The 18,739-nt window shown below is 50.5% G+C and overlaps 1 protein-coding gene across 3 annotated transcripts in view; it reads right to left on the bottom strand.

Annotated features, from left to right (window-relative positions):
• Window positions 1–18,739, bottom strand: part of PACSIN1 (protein kinase C and casein kinase substrate in neurons 1) — a 61,589-nt gene that overhangs the window by 8,383 nt on the left and 34,467 nt on the right. For all 3 annotated transcript variants that reach the window (XM_032792642.2, XM_032792640.2, XM_032792641.2), the window contains 3 exons: window positions 2,587–2,715; window positions 1,394–1,550; window positions 429–664 (listed from right to left, as the gene is read on the bottom strand). In XM_032792642.2, the coding sequence (XP_032648533.1) occupies window positions 429–664; window positions 1,394–1,550; window positions 2,587–2,649 (456 nt within the window). In that variant the 5' untranslated portion in view covers window positions 2,650–2,715. The remainder of the gene's footprint in view (window positions 1–428; window positions 665–1,393; window positions 1,551–2,586; window positions 2,716–18,739) is intronic.

Below are 18,739 nucleotides of genomic sequence, written 5' to 3'. Positions count from 1 at the left end.
AGCGCAAGAGGTGTTGAATGGGGAACTCCATAGGCAAAACAGGCACCTGTCTGCCACCCCTTGAGGAATGACTGGTTTTTCCAGTGGCACAGCAGGTACCAGCCCTGGTGCCTCACCAGAGATGGGGATCGTTTGGATACTATGCCCCCCGGACTCCCTGCAAGCTGTGACTGGTGCCTCTGTGGTTACAACAGGCATCTTCCTCCTAACTGCTCCCAAGGTACAACCAATACCTCTGGCCAAAAAGTCACACCTTCTTCTCCACCCTGCCACATGTTCTGGTGCCCGTGTGAGTGGCTTGGGCACCTGGCCCCCATCCCAATGCCCTGTGGGTACAGTAGATGGGCTCTTTCTTACCTGACCTCGTGAGCCTCTCAGTGGTTCACTTCTCGGTCAGCAGGCCCGCTCCACCCTGCCCTGCCTCCTACCTCCTTCATTTTCTTGGCCCAGGGTTTCTGCGCTTTCCGGAAGCCGTCGTCTGCCTCCCTGGCCTCCTTGAAGCCTCCCATGATCTGCTTGTGGTAGGCGTCCTTCTGCCAGTTCTTCACCTTCTCAAAGTCCTCATTCAGCAGGCTGTTCTTCACATCCTGATGCAATTCGCTCACCTTGTCTGCCTCTGTCATCATGGCTCCCCACGCCCTCTCCAAGCTGCCATACTGCGGGCCTGTGGGACAGGGCTCAGGTAAGCAATCGACGTCATGGCAATGCCCAACCCTTCTCTAGTGGCTCCTGTCTGTGAGACCTGCAAAGTGCCCATTTCATGGCTGGGAAAACTGAGGCACAGGGCGTGTGGAGGGGAGTGACTTGTTCAAGGAAGCACAGCAAATCAGGGGTCAAGTCAGGAATGGAACCCAGGAATCTTGTTTCCTTGTCCCTGGTTCTAGCCCATAAGCCATGCTGCTGCCAATGCCCCCGTCTGACATATTTCTGACTGCTGACTGGGAGACTGGTGGGGCTAAAATCAAACAAGTCAATTCTTTGAATCTGGACAGCCTGTTGAATTGGATAATTCGGACACAGGCAGGAAGCCCATAGTTGTTACCTGATGGGACTTCACAGCAACAGGGGGCGGGGAAAGAATTGAGATCCTCCAGCTCCAAAAAAACAAGTCCCTGCCACACGAGCGAGAGGAGAATCTCCATTAGCAGTGCAGGACCTATGCCACACAATCGAGCAATTCTGATTCCATCCAGAAGAGGGCAGTGGAGCATGCACTACCAGCCAACTCGATCTAGTTATTAGAGGACATCAAAGTATAGATCTAAAGAATTTGCAGGGGGAAATGTACGAGCTCCATCCCCAGGGGCCCATTCTGGGGTTTCTCCCTGGTGGGATGAATGCTGCAGTGCCCTCAAACCGTGAAGGGCTGCGGACAGAGGCAGGGCCACGATACCTTTCTCAATCAGCTGCCTCCACCTCTTGGACCAGTCGGTCAGCTGCTGGGCATAGGCCTTTTCAATCTTGGCCCGCTCGTGGACGCAGTTCATCAGGTCATTGCAGAGCCGGTGTCCGTCGTCGATCCGTTTCACCGTCCGTTTGTAGTTCCCCACCTGCCAGAGAGACGGATAGCTGGTTGGGAACAATGGCAGGAACAATGCCCACTCTGGAGACAGGAGGGAATGGCTGGCACCAGGCCAAATCGAACCGGAGGGGGAGAGCGCTGGGGGTGAAATCAGCCATTTCTGGAGTGAGTGGTGCTAGACTGGCTCAGGAGAGGAGAGGAGGGGAGGGCGTGTGAGAGGTTGAAGGCTGAAGCGGGTCTATTTTAATTCAACCCAGGAGCCCCCTCTGTCGTTGTCTCACACTTTGGCTGGATGGGACTAGGACAAAACCAGGTAGTTTCTTTTCGCGCATGACTTGCGACAGGACTGAAATGCTGCTCCCCTGAGAGAAGAGGCCCGTACGTTGCCAGGCTGCATTTCAGAGGGTCACATTCAAAAGACAGAAAGAACACTGCATTCTCTCCATAACTCATTCCCCCGTGCAAGGTCATGGAGCTCTCTAAGCACCCTACAGCGCGTGCCGAGCCCTGAGCTGGATGCTGAACGGCTGAGCACTGACGATGGCTGAGCTGGCAACACACAGTGCTTCTGCTGCTCAGGCCCTGAGAGCGTAGCGACTGCATCTGCAGTTTGAACGCAGCCGGCATTTGATGCTCCTTGATGGTTTGCGCCGCCTTGGGCAGGAGACCGGGTTCCAGCGAGATGTCAAGCCGACAGGTTTGTCCCTGGCTCTGATGATCATGGGGAGTTCAGCCTCTTGCAGGGGTGGTCAGGCGTTGCAGATGAAGGTCTCTGCTGGGCCCAGCCAGCAGGGGGAGCTTCCTTTTTGCATAGTTTTGCCACCTCGGTTTGCAAATGTGGCTGCTTGTGGAGGCCGATGGCGCCCTCTAGGTTGGTAAGAGTTTTTGCTCAGAAAAAAGTGCAGAGCAAACCCTACAGAGCAGAGATGCCACCTCCAGGGCTGTGGGAGCACCTGACTATTCCACCAGCAGAGCCCACCTAGGCCCCAGGGGAGGCATCAGGTACAATCTGTTGCTCCTCCCTGCTTGCTCAATGTCTCTCGGAGGTCTCGGGGGGAACTCACCTCCCAGAAGCTGTCGGTTATTTCCTCTGTAGCTGCCGCAGACTCATCGTAGGAGCCTGACATGGTTCCAGTTCCTCAGGCTTAATGAACACGCTCAGCCGCTCTCCAGGAAGCACCAGACCTCATGCACTGGTCAGAGGAATGAGAAGGTTCAGCAGGGGAGAATGCATCATTCAGAGCCCAGCCCTGCCAGCTGCTGCCAGACTTTGCCAAAGCCCATTATAGCCCCTGCTGAAAATTTTCCAGTTACAAAAGCCAATAGAAAACTCATCTCCACCTTTTTAAAAATATATAAATAAACTAACCCTGTAAAATATTTGGTCTTGGGTAAAAACATTCAGGTTTTTTTCCTGAAAATTTCTAGTGAAACTCCACTTTTCCACACACACACACAACTAATTGGATTAAAAGTCCATTTTTCCATAAAAAACATGTTTAAAGGGAAAAGCCCAACTCCGCTTTTCCAAACCACACCCCACAGGAATCATTTTGCCCACAAGTGAAATTATCATTATGCAATAATTAGATTACAGTAACACACAGAAACCCCACTGCGTTTGTGGTCCCGCTATAATAATACTCAGCTCTTATATGGCAATTTTTGTCAGTAGATCTCGGAGGAGAGAGGAGGAGGAGGAGGTCACTATCATCACCCCATTTTACAGATGGGCAAACTGAGGCACATAGTGGGAAAGTGACTTGTCTAAGGTCACCCAGACAGCCAGGGAAGTCTTAGTCCAATGCTATCCAACTAGGCCACACTGCCTAGAGGTACTAGATGCTGTGCACAAAGCAAAGTGGTGGTCCCTGCCCCCAAAGAGTTTACAAGCCGAGAAGCCAAGTGACATATGAAGGATAGGGGAGAAGGGCGCAATCAAATAGAGACCAATTTTTAAGAATACATTTGTCATTTTTAGAAATAATTATGAAGAAAGACGGTGCCAGTTAATCCTGCCTGCCCTGCCAGCTGTCATTAATTGGCTGGTTTCTCACAGGTATCAAGACCTAGAGAGAACTGAAAGAGGAGAGAATAGTGCCCCTACAGGTCGGTCAGGGAGGCTGTTCCATACATAAAAGATGACCATTTCTGGTGGGGGCGGGGTGGATTTTACAGCCACTTAACAGACTACAGCAACACTGCAGAAAAGTTGGGGTTTTGGGAGGGGGAGAGGGGAATGAAAAGCACTGCATCCAGTTGAAATGGAAAAGGGAGTTTTGCCAGGTAGGGTGTAAGGCCCCAATTCAGCCAGGGCCAATGGTGAGCTTTGGAATGCTGAATTCATGATCCTAAAAATACCCATCTTTACTACACCATCTTTTCCTAGGATAGGCCTGAATCTGGCAGCCATGTACTGAAGAATCACAAAGTGCTCACTTGGCTTTTGTACACCAAAACCCCTCAGCACGTATTAAAGCAAAGACAAGACATGCATGGACTGATGAGATCAAAACAGCTGCTTGACTGGCTCAGCAGCCAGCTCTCTCCTCTGAACAGGTCAGAAAAGCCATTTCTTTCCACATCTCCAGCTTCAGACTCAGCCATACTTAAATTTAATTAGACTAGCAGGTGAAGGCTAGAACACTGGTTGAAACAATGTCACTTATTTTGCAAGTTCCCAGGTCTTTGAAAGCTATGGGAATGCAGTAGCTTCCAGAGAGTCTAGCATAGTCCTTGTGTGTGTATATTGTGAAGTAAATAACCCTTTACATACTGGACTAAGTAAGTCGGACTGGTACAAGTTCCATATTATACTGGTGCAGCACATGTACACAAGGGGGTGTGCACTCGGCTAGTTTCATTATACAGCCACAGAGACAGAACCTTTTAGATCACACTCCTGTATTAAAGGGCTCCTCTCCTGCAATGGGAGAGGAATTTATATGTCTATCCATTCTTTGGCCTCTCTGACACTGGTCTAGAAACAAGACCCTGCCCTGACCTTGGGATGAGTTCAGGGCCAGCTCAGCCCCCTTGCAGCCCTGCGTGTAAATCTCGCACATGCAGAGAGCAAGAGCTAGCCAGCTTGGTGTCTCGCTGCTGCTGTCACAGTCTCAGCTCACATGAGAGGCTGAGCAATGTTATTAAAGTCAATATATTCTAAAATAGGAGGTGTCTGTACTAGAAACCACTGCAGAGGGATGGGATGGGATGGGATGAGGCGCCTCGGGAGCCTGGCCTCCCCTGGTCCCAGATACGCCACCCTTCCCTTCTGCATTCAGATCCTGGCTGCATTTAAACAGAGGGAGAATAAAATCCAGCGAGAGAGATTTCGGAAGTGGTTGGAGGCTTCTTCATATCTCAGCAGGGGAGATAATGCCCACCGCCTAATGGCTCCCTCTGTCCTCCAGTACATTCAGATACCAGTAGCACTAGGTTATGTGCATCCCCTCCATCCATTAGAACCATTCCATGCCACCCTCTGCACTGTACTTAAATCTGTACTCCCAAGAGGAGCCCTGCTCCATTCCAAGGATTTGCTATCTGGAAAGACATCCCCATTGCAGATCCCGAATGGTGTGTGAATAGCCCACGCAAAGCTCCAGGCACCAAGGAGGAAATAACCCATGGACTGCTTAGCAGGAATCATCCCCTTACCTAGATTTCTTCTTGCCCTGCTGCACATCCCTGCTGGACTGAGTGGCTCACAAGGGGAGGCTAGAGGAGGATAGGAGGCTGGATTGCAGGTGGTGTTGGGGAGGATGGGGGACAGGGGGAGATGAGCAACAGGAAATTCTCATCCTGATATTTCAACCTAATCCCTTCTGATCATCTGAAAAACGGCATCCCCGGAGAATCATGTGAGCTGGCCAAGCCACTTAACCTTTGCCGCTTTACTAAAGGAGGGAATAGCTGGCATCAGAACAAGGCTGAGAGGCAGCCCTGGCTGGGAATGCCCAGCTGGTGCCCAGCAGAACACTCATCTGCACCAGGTGCTTCCAAATGGAAGGTGGAACTGGAGAGGCTGTGAACTTGCCCATGGTCAGCTCTCTTGTACCTGTTCTCTATGGTGCCTCCTGCTGGAAGAAACTGGGAGTGGAGTGGCAGTGAGCTCCCTCTAGAATGGTGTTGATACAGTTTATACAGCACAGAGGAGGACAACTAGCCTTTACACGTCTGAACAAGAGGGGGAAAAGAAGGTGAGGCATGCAGTGCCTTCAGGGTTCTCCCTGGCCAGAGATGCAGCCTTAGAGAAGATTCCAGGATATTTTGCTTCTCAGGCAAACTGTTTTTAGGAAACTTTTCCATCAAATTCCCTGAAAACCTCATCAGCTATAACTAAAGCATCAGAGCTGGGGTTGACCCCAACCCCTGGGTCTGAGACACCAGTGGTTTCAAATCTGGATCCAGATCCCAGTTTTCTAAAGGGCCAAAGCAAAGCCCCAGAACTCTGGGTACTGAAGGGACAGATCTGGACCCAAATTCTGCTGCTTGACAGTAGGCAGTTGTTTTGCCTGCACTCTTTCCAAACTAGTCAGGGAGCTCATGGTCTTGTCTCAGCAAAGCTTCCGCCTGGCAGCAGTGACCGGAAAGCCCTGCTGTTTGTGGATGCAGCACCAACTCTTGTTAGTTTGTTCTTAGCATGCTGACCTTCCCAATTAGCTGGTGGATTGTCTCCTCCAGGTGACTGTAACCCCTCACCTCCGGAAGCCAGCCTCAGGGGCAGGCGAAGTGTCTCAGCGGAGTTAATTATTAACAGGGAGTGATCTTGCTCCTGGATTGTCTGCAGCACTTGGGAATGGCAAGCTCTCTGCGAAAGCTGGAAACCCCACCGCAGGTAACAGGATATGCAACAGAATTCATCAGATGAATGTCTCTGGCCCTTAGCTTGACTCTGGCAAAGGCTGAGCCGGAACCAGAATAGGGTTGTTACTCAAGATTCCAGGGTTCCTCTCTCAGGACTCTAGGAGGAAGTGTGATCTAGTGGAGTGAACTGCATTCTAGTTTCATCACTTTTCACTGGCTGACCTTGGCAAATCGCTTCCCCTCTCTGTGCTTTGTGGTGTTCCCTGTCTGTAAAACGAGGATTGTGATCTGGATTCTCCATTGTGCAGTGCTTTGAGATCGATGGATGGGAAGGGGCTACATTCTGTGCTATTTTATGTGCGTCCGTCCACTCCTCTAGTCACATGGACGAACAGTGTAAAAAAAAAAATTAAAGCAACATTTCAGAGCAAGTGTGCGAATCCAATAACAAATTCCCCCAATGACTCCTGGCTCTTCCCCACCTCCAGCTACTCATCCGTCCTTCAGGAAAGCCAGGGGGAACCAACAGGCCTTGTAACTTGACCTGCAGTCCCACAAACTCAGATTCTGGCAAACTGAAGCCTGAATTAAATTCTGCAGCCAAGGAGCCCTCTCCAAATATGCCCTCTCCTCTGGCCCTTGCGATTAAACCATTGGGGCATTGCCCTGAATGCCCGGCAGAGAAAGCCCTGAGGAACCCATGAGCCACACCTTTTAGGGATTTGAGAGTGTAAATGAGCAGGTGGAAGGGAACAGGCAGCTACTGTGGCTTCTGGCGCCTTAACACACAGGGTGCTGCACTGGGCATTAGGGAAGGCCCAAGTGTTTGCAAGGTGCAACCTCATGCACGCACTACAGCAATCCAGCCAAGCAGTGACCAGGGCCTATCTTGCTGTGCAGGGTCCCAGCAGCTGGGAGGGGAGGTAGCCAGCAGAGAGGCTGGTAAGGACTTGCTCTGTACCAAGGCTGAATATGATTCAGAGCTATACCCTGGTTGTGCTGTGAGAGAGATGGCAGCTTGGGAACAGGAGCTGAGGGGGCTTTTCCACTGGAAGGTGCAGCAGTGGGGACCATCTCTAGCCATGGCCCTCTGTGCTGAAAGGGTTACTGGAGCGATGCCTAAGCTCATCATTAAGAGGCGGAGTTCTAGGGCTCAGTGCAGTGGAACTAACAGAGCCTAGAAGGGATTTAGTGATATAACCAAGGAACCCACCAATCCTGCCCCGTGTTTTAGGGCTGGCTATAAATAAATGCATGACTCTGTCCCTCACATGGAGTCCAAGGGATGTATGTATGAATGCACATACACAATGTAACACAAAGCAGACAGCATATACACAAAGCACACACAGATATACACTGTAACAAACAGCCACATGCATAGCAGTGGACAGCAATACACAGAGTAATGCGCACATGCACAACACATACAACAACACAGAGAGACAGATGCATACAGACAACATGCAGAATCTGCATAACACCAGAGCACCACACTCACAGTAAAGCACACAGCTGTGCAAACACACACCCACAAAACCAAACATGTCACCACATTGTGTGCTCATATATGCATACACACAAACACACACTGCATGCTCACATTCCCAAATATACATTGAAATATACATTCACACAAATGTACATTCTACCCACAACTGTATGCACTCAGACCAACAGCGCTGTCTACACACACACGCTCCCTGATGTATGTTGCCATGTGTGTTATTGTCCACTGCTGTCAGCTGCTTTGTTGTACAGCTTTATAGACAGACAGACACACACACACACACTTTGTTGTGTATATTGCTGTCAGTTGTTTTGTTGTGGGGCTATGCACACACACACATTCCCTGCTGTTTGTTGTGCTTGTTGCTGTCTGTTGGTTTTTGTGCTAAACTGTCCCCCCCGACACCCTCTCCCTCACCCCCCATGCAGCCCGCACTCCCAGCCCCATGCAGAACACTCGCTCCCTTATCAAGTTCCCCCAGCTCCTAAGAGATCAGCAAGGCAATAAGATGAGGGGCTGAAAGGGAAAAAATTTCTGTGTTATCAAGCCAATTTTACACCCTATTGCACTGGGGTTAAAAAAACATCAAGGGGAGGAAACGAAACAGCTTTAGTGACACCTCTGCCTGTGAGTCAAGTTTCTCTCCACCAGCCACAGAGAATAGGCAGGAGGAGGCGCTGTGTCAAAGGTGTGAATGTAGGCACGCTGAGACCCTCGTGAAATTCTGCCTTTGCCACACTGCAGTGGTTAGCAGTGCCATGGAGGGGAGAATGGTGGTGTCCCCGTGGCTTAGACCCAGGCACACTGTAGCCCAGTGCTAGGGCATGGGGAGCGAGAGCAAGGTACCAGTGCAAACCCAGCCTGGGAGTATTCCTGCAGTCATGCCAGAAGACCTGAGGTCCGGGAGAAGGAAAGGATACGACTGATCTGTTGGACTGGTGTTAAGTAGTTTTCTTTTGAAGAACTAAAACCAAAGCCCTGAAGGAAAGGGACTGGAATCCTGTGGGTGGAGACTGTTCTCTGGGCAGAGGCTGGCAAGTAAACCCCCTGGCTTATAGTGCGGGTGTGGTTACAACTTCACCGCAGTTGTGTTTAGGCTCACCTATCGGTTAATCAAGTGAAATTAATGCAAGAGACATGCAATCCTCCGCACTCCACATAGATCCCTACTGAGCTTCTTTTTAAAAGAGAACCTGTTCAAGAAATATAGGGGTGGGTCAACTTTGGTGTACTGGCCACCCTGCCACATGGACAATTATTATTGTCTGCATTCCAGTAACACTCACAATGTGCCAGGTGCTGTCCACATGTCCCCCCACTCTTCACGTCCTGTCCAAAACACTTAAGTGTTGCTGTGTGCTGCTGTGCTTCCCCCCAGAAGTGGCTACAAAATGCTGCATCACTCTGCACCTACTGTCCAAAACTCTGGCGATTAGTTTTGTGTCACTGCAGGATTTTAGGTCATAGCAATAGTGTGGTTACAGTGTCCAGAGCAAAGTGAACTATTACATAGAGCACCGCAGGGTTGTGAAGATGAGCTGTTTGTACCTCTACAGCACTTTCCATCCAAGCACTTCCAAATTCAGCCTTAGTTCCCCTCCATACCCTATGAGGGAGGTGTCCTTATCCCCATTTTACAGATGGGAAAACTGAGACACAGACAGGGGACGCGTCAGGCAGAGGGTCAGCAGCACAGCCAGCAATGTAAGGCTCTTCACTCCTAGAGCTGGGCTTTAGCTGGAAGACCATCCCTCTCCTCTTTTTAGTAAGAGTGAGTGAAATGTATTACAGATGAGTCTGGCTGGAAACACCCCTGAGCTTTGGGAATGGCCAGATCCAGATCCTACCCAACTTTAGCTGCTCAGACCTACCTAGGCCAAATTCCTTCCTGGGATGAACAAGGAGAGCTGTTGTTGATGAGAGGCTATGATGGAAAGCTGTGATAATGATACTGTACTTAGCTCTTATGCAGGCACTTATCCATGTGCTTTATGCAGGTCAGTATCATTACCCACATTTTACACCTGGGGAAACTGAGGCATGGAGAGGGGACGTGACTTGCCTAAGGGAAGCCCAGGGCATACAGTACTTCGCAGTCCTAGGGTGATGGCCGTAGTTCGTAGAACAACAGCCAGGAGTCCTGTGAAGGTGGTGCCTGACCTGTTGCGTGCAGACACGTGTCGCATGTAATGAGGATGTTTGTTAAACAGGTTTCCATGGCATGCATGGCATGCAGGGTTTTTTTTAATCCATGTTAATTTATTTTCAGAGGTGTTGCCGCCTGGTTTTGTGTCGCCACCGATGCCCTGAACGTGTCCTGTTATAAAGACAGGCCTGGGCAGAACAGCTGCTTTCAGAGCCTGACACCACCACTGTGGCTTGCTGCACTGTGTTGGATGGATGGCGACGAGAGGAGAACATGGGAACCTAGCAGGGTCCAGCAGCCCATGTTCTGTGTGATGATCTTGCAATGGGCTGTCTTCTCTTTCCACTATGGGAGTGAAAATGGCAGGTGTGGGGCAGCCGGGTAACTCTTCATTGCCTCAGTTATGTGATTGGAACCAGTTCCGACCTGCAGCCCCCTCATTCCAGTCCTGGACTCTGCACACAGAGCTCTGTGAGTCCCCTCCAATCCCATCCTGCGCTGCAGTCTCTCTGCTGTTCCAGTTCTGGCAGCTTTGCCCGTGCACTATGATCATGCCATGCCGCACCCTCTGCTGTTTTGATCCTTGGCCTTTAGACCCTGCTGCTGCTACTGCATCACAGTCCTGACCTGTAGCATCCACTGCTCTCACTCCTGGAGCCACTAATTGCTCTGCAAATGCTTGTTCCTGACCTGTAATGCCTGCTGCTATCCCAGTCTTGAGCCTTTGCACATACAAGTCTGCTAAACACCTTAGCAGCACCCCAGGTCCGGCTCTAGGCACCAGCAAACCAAGCACGTGCTTGGGGTGGCACAATTCCAGGGGCGGCACTTACGCTCTCGGTGGTATTTTTTGTTTCATTTTTTCGCTTTGGCAGTTGCACTCTGTTTGTTTGTTTATTTATTTTTGCTTGGGGTGGCAAAAAACCTAGAGCCGGCCCTGTTTGCTACTCCAGTCCTAGCCCCTTTTAAATCTCTGCCAATGCATCTCACTCCTGACTTTCAGCAACCCCTCACCAGACATGCCAAACCTGTGAAAAAAATGCAGAAATTGGGCTTGGTTTTCACTTGGCTTGTGAGTTGTTTGTTGGCTAGTTTTTGGCTTGTAGCTTGTTGCTTCTTTTTTTTTTTTTGATTGGCTCCCGGCAAGCAGGAAGGGGAGAGAGATTCAGGGGTGCACAGCATGCCCGCCACCATCCCAGAGTGCATGCTGGGAGGATCTAGCCACATAGAGTTTTGGGGTTCTTAGGGATTGGCTTGCTTTGGCCTTGTTTTGAAATGGGATTAGCTTGATTTTTGTCTTACTGTGAAAGTCATTTTTGGCTTATTGTGCTTATTTACCGCATGGAAGCTAGTAATTGTGCCCCTCACCAGTCCAGTCCAGGGCCTCTCCTTAGCGGCTGCCAGTCACGCCTCGCTACAGCACACAGTGCAAGTTGCCAGAGAGGACTGTGCTGACTCATTGGCAGGCCCAGGGTTAATCTGCAGCCTGCGTTTTAATGACTGCCCGTGGCGCACTACCTTTAGCTACCAGGTACCTGCAATGCTTTGGAACCCACAAGGACCAAGCCGACGCTGCTGCTGACGCTGTTTGCAAACTGGCCAGTGCTGCCATGGGGAGATTTAGCCTTCCCTGGGACGCCGAGCTCTGAAACATGGCTTGAAGCAGCCCCAGAACAGGTACCAGGAGCAGTGCCATGTGACCAGGATGGCTGTCAGAAAAGCTTTTGCCCATCAAACCTTTGTACTGGAGGGATATCCTTGGGCTCCCCACAGCTCTGTCAGTGCACCTCCAGCCTGACCTGCAGCCCCCCCCCCTTCTATTCCAGCCTTGTCCAGCAAGGAGGCAGTGTGGGAAGAAATGCCATGTTTGTGGCCAAGCGTTACCCACAGGAGCTGGCGCTCAATGAACCGGTTAGCTCCCTCTGACTGCCCCATGCCATGTTGCTGAGCCAGCAAACAGCAGGCAGAGGGAAGGTGTCATTTTAGAACCCTCTGAGTGGATTGGCTTGGTTAGCAATTGATCTCTGCAAGGAGACCCAGACCAGGAAAAAGGCTCAGAGAATCAGGCACAGAGGGGCCTGATATAATAACTAGCTCCCAGCTGCGCCTCTCTCTCTTGTCTTGTGTAGCACGGTGGGTCTGGGGTTTTTGTCTCTGAATTCTATTGCTGTTAACATGGCTATCTATTCCCCGGTCTGTGAATGCGCACTTACATGTATGCTATAAACCAGCCTCGTCTTCCTTGGAAATGCATTTCAGTGCCGAGCTGTCATCATAGTGTCTTGCTTCTTTCTCTAGCCCTGAGTCTGGTCTCTCCCTGAGCTACAGCGACTGTCCCTCTTCCGAGGTGAGAAGGAAAGGCAACGCCAGCCGTATGTCTGTTCAGACTCAGGCTTCTCCATCCCTCCTCCACCAGGAGTCCTCAGCCCTGGTTACAGAGCAGCTTGCTTCCTTGTGCATTCAGTGCTGGGTTTCTCCAGTGGTGAGTTGAATGGTGAGTACCTGCTGCTGCTGCTGCTTCTCTGCAGCCTGCTTTCTTGCTCCCCATTCCCTCTTGCCCTCTGCCCAAATCAGTGGTCCCTGGGAGGCTGTGGCAGCCCCAGCTGTGCCAGCTGAGGTGCCATTGAGATACTGGAGGAAGTCCTGAGCAATGCCCCATTCGTGCAGCTCTGCTTGTTGGGTGTCAGCCTACTTCAGAGTCAACTGGCGCACGTGCTGTCATAGCTTCCTACTCAGATTTGAACCTTAGCGTTCATAACCTGAGAAGGAAGTTATGACATGGTGGCAGCAAATGGGAAAGATAAGAATCCAAAAGCCAGTAAGATTATTAATTTGCTTCAATGCTAGCTGGTTATAAGCAGAGGGAAGGGTTTATTTTTTTAAACTGCAGCCAGAGAATTTTTTTTTCCTTGCTCCTGCTAGCGTGCGTAGGGAGGCTATTAAAGGTAACGACGGTCTTTGTTAAACAAAGCAGCCTGAATGGTTCAGCAAAGCACTCCACCAGAACACATTTGTAACAAAAGAGGGTTTTCTTTTGCTTTTTAACTGTTCGGGGAGGCTAGTAAGTTATAAAGGCACTGTTGCTAGGCAGAAGAGCCCAGGAGACAACAGAGAGCCAGCAGTTCAGACAATCCACCAGAGGGCACCCCACACAAGAAAACAAGAACATGACTACCAGACCTGAACAGGAGCTAGCAAGACTGGAGGCAGAGGCACAAATCAGAAACGCAGACCACAAGCGAGACATGGAAAAAACTACAAAACTAGAAATAAACAAGAGATGGACTGAGAGAGAGAGAAAGAGGCCAGCCACAGGAGAGAGCTGGAGATAAAAGAGAAGCCTACAAAAGAGAACAAGCAGCCAAAGAGGCAGCCCATAAAGAGAACAAGAAGCCCAAGATGGCACCTCCAACGAGAGAGGGAAAACACCAACAAGAGATGGAAAAACAGAGGGAGGCCCACCGGCAGGCCCTGGAATTAGAAACACAAAGCAACAGAACCAACCAATCCTAACAACCCTTCGCCAATACTGGTCCCACAGCACAAGAAATTTCCCACCTACAAGGCAGGTGATCACTGAGGCCTTCTTAGAAATTTTGAAAGAGCCTGCACTGGGTACAGCATCTCTGAAGACCAGTACATGGTAGAGCTCAGGTCACACCTCAGTGGACCTTAGCAGAGGTGGCGGCTGAAATCCAAAGGACAAATGAATGATTATCAATCTGTTCAAACCAAGGCCAGATACAGAATGGGAATAACCCCGGATCATGCCCGTCAGCGTTTCAGAACCCAAAAGTGGAAACCAGATGGGTCATTTCCCAACACGCCTACTACGTTGGAAAGAATTATAAGGCCTGGATATCAGGACCAATGTGTTCAATCCATTGACGAACTGCACCTCCTCTTACAAATGCAGCAGTTCTTGGATGGTTGTCCTGAGGACACATACACGGTACATCCAAGATGGAAACCCAAAAATCTCACCGAGGCGGGGGAAATTGGAGCCAAATAGATGGAAGTGGCAGAAAGCAAGAAAGCTACGTGTAAGGCAAATGAAAACCCCGGGGCACACCGACAATAAACCCTACAACCGAGGGCAACCCAAACCCCACTGACAACCCAGGGAAAGCCACAACACCCTATTCTTCCACCTCACCAGTCTCCAGTAACTCACCCGACCCAGTGACCCGTCAGCTGGAAGATGCTATAAGTGTAATGAACTGGGACATATAAAGGCCAACTGCCCAAAGAACCCCACCCGGGTGCAAGTCATTACACCATCATCACACCAAGATCCCCAGGCCAGATACCTCTCAAATCCCCTTGGAGGACGGGAAAATTGAGAGTGGGCGGAAAGAAGGTTACGCGTGGAGGGACACGGGGCACAAGTGTCAGCTACCACCAATCCTTCGTGGATCCCAACTCATCACACCAAAGGCCAAAGTGACCATTTACCCCTTCATGTCACAAGCTGTAGACTTGCCTACAGCTGAACTGCCTGTCCAGTACAAAGGCTGGTCAGGAATGTGGATCTTTGCAGTCTTTGACAATTATTCCATCCCCATGCTACTGGGGAAGACTTGGCCAACCAGGTGTGAAGCGGGCCAAGAGTGGGAATAGTTACACGCAGCCAAACAGGCAAGCTTCCAGACCCATTCCTGTTCCTGAGCCGTCCAAAGGGAACCCGTCTGGTTTACCAGAGACCAGACAGAGGTAGTGGACCCGGATCCCATGCAACGACTGAAACAGCCAAGCACCTCCAGTCCCAGGCCCGGAACTGGAACAACAACCAGCACCAGCACCAGCAATTGCAACCACATCTCAACCTCAACGCAAGAGGGGGCCAGCGAGCCTGAACTGGCAGAAGCAACAGACAACCATACCGAAGAGGCTCAGCCAGAGCTGAAATACCTCCAGGTGCACCAGCGAGAGCGGTTCACTGGCAATGGAAACAACCCCATCCCTGCATCGCTTCCAAGGACCAAGCCCAAGTCCACAGTCTGAGGAAGAACTGGTATCCCCAGCCTCAAGGAACAGTTCCAACATGAGCAGAAGCAGATGACAGCCTTTCAGACAGCTTGGGTGGTGCACGGAGCATCCCACCTCTGCCACCATGTCATGTATAATTCCAAATCTGGACCTTAGCGTCCCAAAGATTGGGTACCAGCATGAAAGCCTCTAAGCTTAATTACCAAGCTTAGATCTGATAGGCTGCCACCTACCAGGAATTCAGTGCCTGGTACACTTGGGTCCCCAAAACTCCCTGTGGGACCCCAAGACTCAGATGCCCTGAGTCTCCTAACAAAAGGAAATAAACCATTCCCCCCACCTCTCTCCACCCAGAATTTCCTCTCTGGGCTAACCTGAGAGTTATGATGAAACTCTTTACATCACATACCAAGAAGCATGTCTCCTCTCTTCCACAAAGAGACAAACCAAAGACAAGGAAACAGAAAGATTCTATCTCTCTTCCCCTTAGCTTGTTCCGTCTGGGACACTAGGAGAGTTAAACACGAGAAGCAGTTTTTCCCCTCCCTCTGTCTTTCCTTTCTCCACCATTTCCTGGTGGGTCAACTAGAAAAAAAATCAACAAGGTCTTAAAAAGCAAAACTTTAATAAAAAAAAGAAAGAAAGAATAGAATAACAGTTCTCTGTAATCTAGATGGTAAGATACAGGTTTTCAAACTTATAGAAAATGAATAAACAATAGAAAAGGATAAACAGCTTATCCAAAAACAATACAATTTAAAGTACTTATAGCCAAATACACATAAAGACTCCACCAGCCAGATACACAGATGCAATACAGCAAAACATTTAAAAGACTATACTTTTGCTAACTTTGTAACTTACAGGGGAAACAGAAGATTAGAAGGACTGGAAATAGATCCTCTCATAGCTGAGAGAGCACAGAACAGACAAAGATCCAAGACCAAGAAACACCCACAAATTCCCTCCCTTAAGCTTTGAAAAATCCGGTTTCCTGATTGGTCCTCTGGCCAGGTGTTTGGTTCCCTTTGTTAACCCTTTACAGGTAAAAGAAACATTAACCCTTAGCTATCTGTTTATGACACGTGCCCCCCCCCAAACCCTAGCATGGTTGGCATTGATTGCATCCTAGGGGCCTGACCTTCCATCGCCCTGCCCCAGGTGCAGTCATTTACACCAGTGCAAAGGGGTGATTCAGTGCGGCCAGTCTGAGGCGATACCACTCCCTTTGCACTGGTGCTGCCAGCACAGGGGACTGGAGAATCTGGCCCCTTCGCAGCAGAGAAGCCACAGACAGCGCCTGAGCTCCCGTTGTACCTAGCCGTGGTCTCCCCGGTGCAGGGGGAAGCACGTTGGAGGTGAAGCTTATCCAACCACTGCCCAAGCGGTACCTGCTCTGCAGAGGGAGAGTGTCGGGCACTGGAGCTGCCAATGCAGTGCCTTTCCCTAGCACCAGGTCATTACAGAAACACCACAGGCAGCTGAGCAACAGCCCCCCTGCTTCCAAGCACACATGAGTTATGGGGGCTGTTATCTGATAGATCATATTTATTTTACAGTAACACCTAGAGGCCTCAACTGAGCCCAGGCCCCATTGTGCTAGGTGCTGTACAAACACTTGGGAAGAGACAGCCCCTGCTCCTACGAGCTTACAGCCTAGACAGACACAGCAGAATTCTTCCCCCCATTTTACAGGTGGGGAACTCAGGTCCAGAGAAACTAAGGGCCAGAGTTCTAAAGATATTTAGACACCTAAAGATACAGGTTGGGCCCAAGCAGGAATTTCAAAAGGGTTTTGAAATCAGCGGGAGTTAGATGCCTAACCTGCACAGGCACTTTGAAAACCCCATGAGGCACCAGTTTGCATCGTTAGGCACCTACTTTCCTCTGTAGTCCTGGCCAAGGTCACACAGGGAATCTGTGCCAGAGCAAGGAAACCTTAGCTCCCGGCTAGTGCACTAACCACTGGGTCTTGCTACCATCCTTTTTGCTTCTGTGGCACAGGTTGACTAAGGCCTGAGCTGACCTGAGCTGCCATAAACTTTGCCCCATAATGGATCTCTGGCCAGCCCCCGCCTGAAGTTAATGGGGGTTTTGCCATTGCAATGCAGGCTGAGTGCATTCATGGTTCATTCTCTCTCTGCTCCCTCTGTTCTCCTCTGTGTTATTTTCTTCAGGAAGGAACACAGGAGGAGCTGTTAATTTGATGTGTTATCCTCCTTAGTGTCTGCACATTAGGTGCACGAGTTTCTCCCCTTTGGAACAATGCCAATGCCCCAGTCAGCACCAATTTGCTGTGTGCTGGCTGCCGGGTGCAATCTTTATGGCAACGTGATTCATCTGCAAGTGAGACGAGGAAGGAGGGAGGGAGAGACAGAAGCAGCAGGGCAGGAGAGGAAGAGGAGGAAGTGAGGGAGGCCAGGGGAATCGTGTGACTACATCCCTGCCTGCTACACTCAACATTAGCCCCTTTGCCAGCAGGAAGGAGTGAAGAAACAAAAGAGTGAGGAAACACAGAGAGGGAGAAGGGAAATGTACCAGGAGAGATGGGAAGGAACCAGGAGACAGACCGGCTACGCCTACACTGCAGGGCATGTATAGCTACACACTGCAGGGAAAAGCAGGCTGTGTCCACAGTGCGGTGTGTAGCGACATGTGTCAGTGAAAGGCTCTGGTGGGGAGAGGCAGCGGGGAAAGGCTCCAGCAGCGGGGAGGCAGCAGGACCGTACAAGGCTGGGAAGGCTCCGCTCGGGTGAGTAGAAAGCCACAAAGGGTATATACCCACTGGCTTCAGGCATATCTTTACTCATCTAAGCCTCACCACCAACACTGCTATTTATACCCAGGCTGGGGGCAGGGCCGGCACTTCCATTAGGTGACCCTAGGCGGTCGCCTAGGGCGCCAGGATTCGGGGGGTGGCATTTAGTGCGTTCCCCACAGGGTGCACGGGAGCTTCCGGTTCCGCTCCCATCACGCCGCCGAAGAAGGACTTTCTGCTGATGTGCCACGGAAAACAGTGGCAGGCAATTAAGCAGCTCAATGACTGCCGCTGTCGCCTGTGGCATTTCGGCGGAGGGTCCTCCTTCGGCGGTGTGATGGGAGTGGAACCAGAAGCTCCTGTATGCCCCGCAGGGAGCACACAAAATGCCACCCCCCGAATTCTGCCTAGGGCGCCAGATCTTTCTCTTCTAAGATCTAGTGACTCGCCCTTAATCCTAAACGTCTCCCCTCCCCACCATTGACCCGTTTCCTATAGATGGTTATGTTTCCCCATTAGCCAAGCTGTACACACTGAATCAAATCCATGCCTGGTGTAAGCCCATTAGAGCTGCACCAGGGATGAATTTGGCCCATTTAGCTTCATAGGGACAGATCCTTGGCTGGTGTGAATCAACAAAACTCCATTGACTTTAACAGAGCTACTACACCGATTTACATCAGCTGAGGACCTGGCCCTTAATCTCTGCTCATCATGATCCCTCCTCCACCCCCAGTTGGTTGCTCTTCTCTGAACTCACTTTCATCCTGGCTGGTATTGCAACTTGGTAACTGAACACAACATTACAGGGGCAGCCCCATCAGAGACATACACCAAGGAGCTACTTTGGTACCTTCTGTCCCCTGGTATGACACCTCTGCATATGCAGCCCACAGGAGCTCTGGAGTCCCTTGTCATAAGCCTTCCCAAATCTGGACCTTAGCGTCCAGAAATCTGGGTGCCTGCATGAACCCCTCTAAGCTTAATTACCAGCTCAGATTTGAT

This window comes from Chelonoidis abingdonii, chromosome 4, assembly GCF_003597395.2.
Source record: "Chelonoidis abingdonii isolate Lonesome George chromosome 4, CheloAbing_2.0, whole genome shotgun sequence".
Taxonomy (NCBI): domain Eukaryota; kingdom Metazoa; phylum Chordata; order Testudines; family Testudinidae; genus Chelonoidis; species Chelonoidis abingdonii.
Note: the sequence above shows the minus strand (reverse complement) of the source record. Positions and strands in the feature narration are given on the sequence as shown.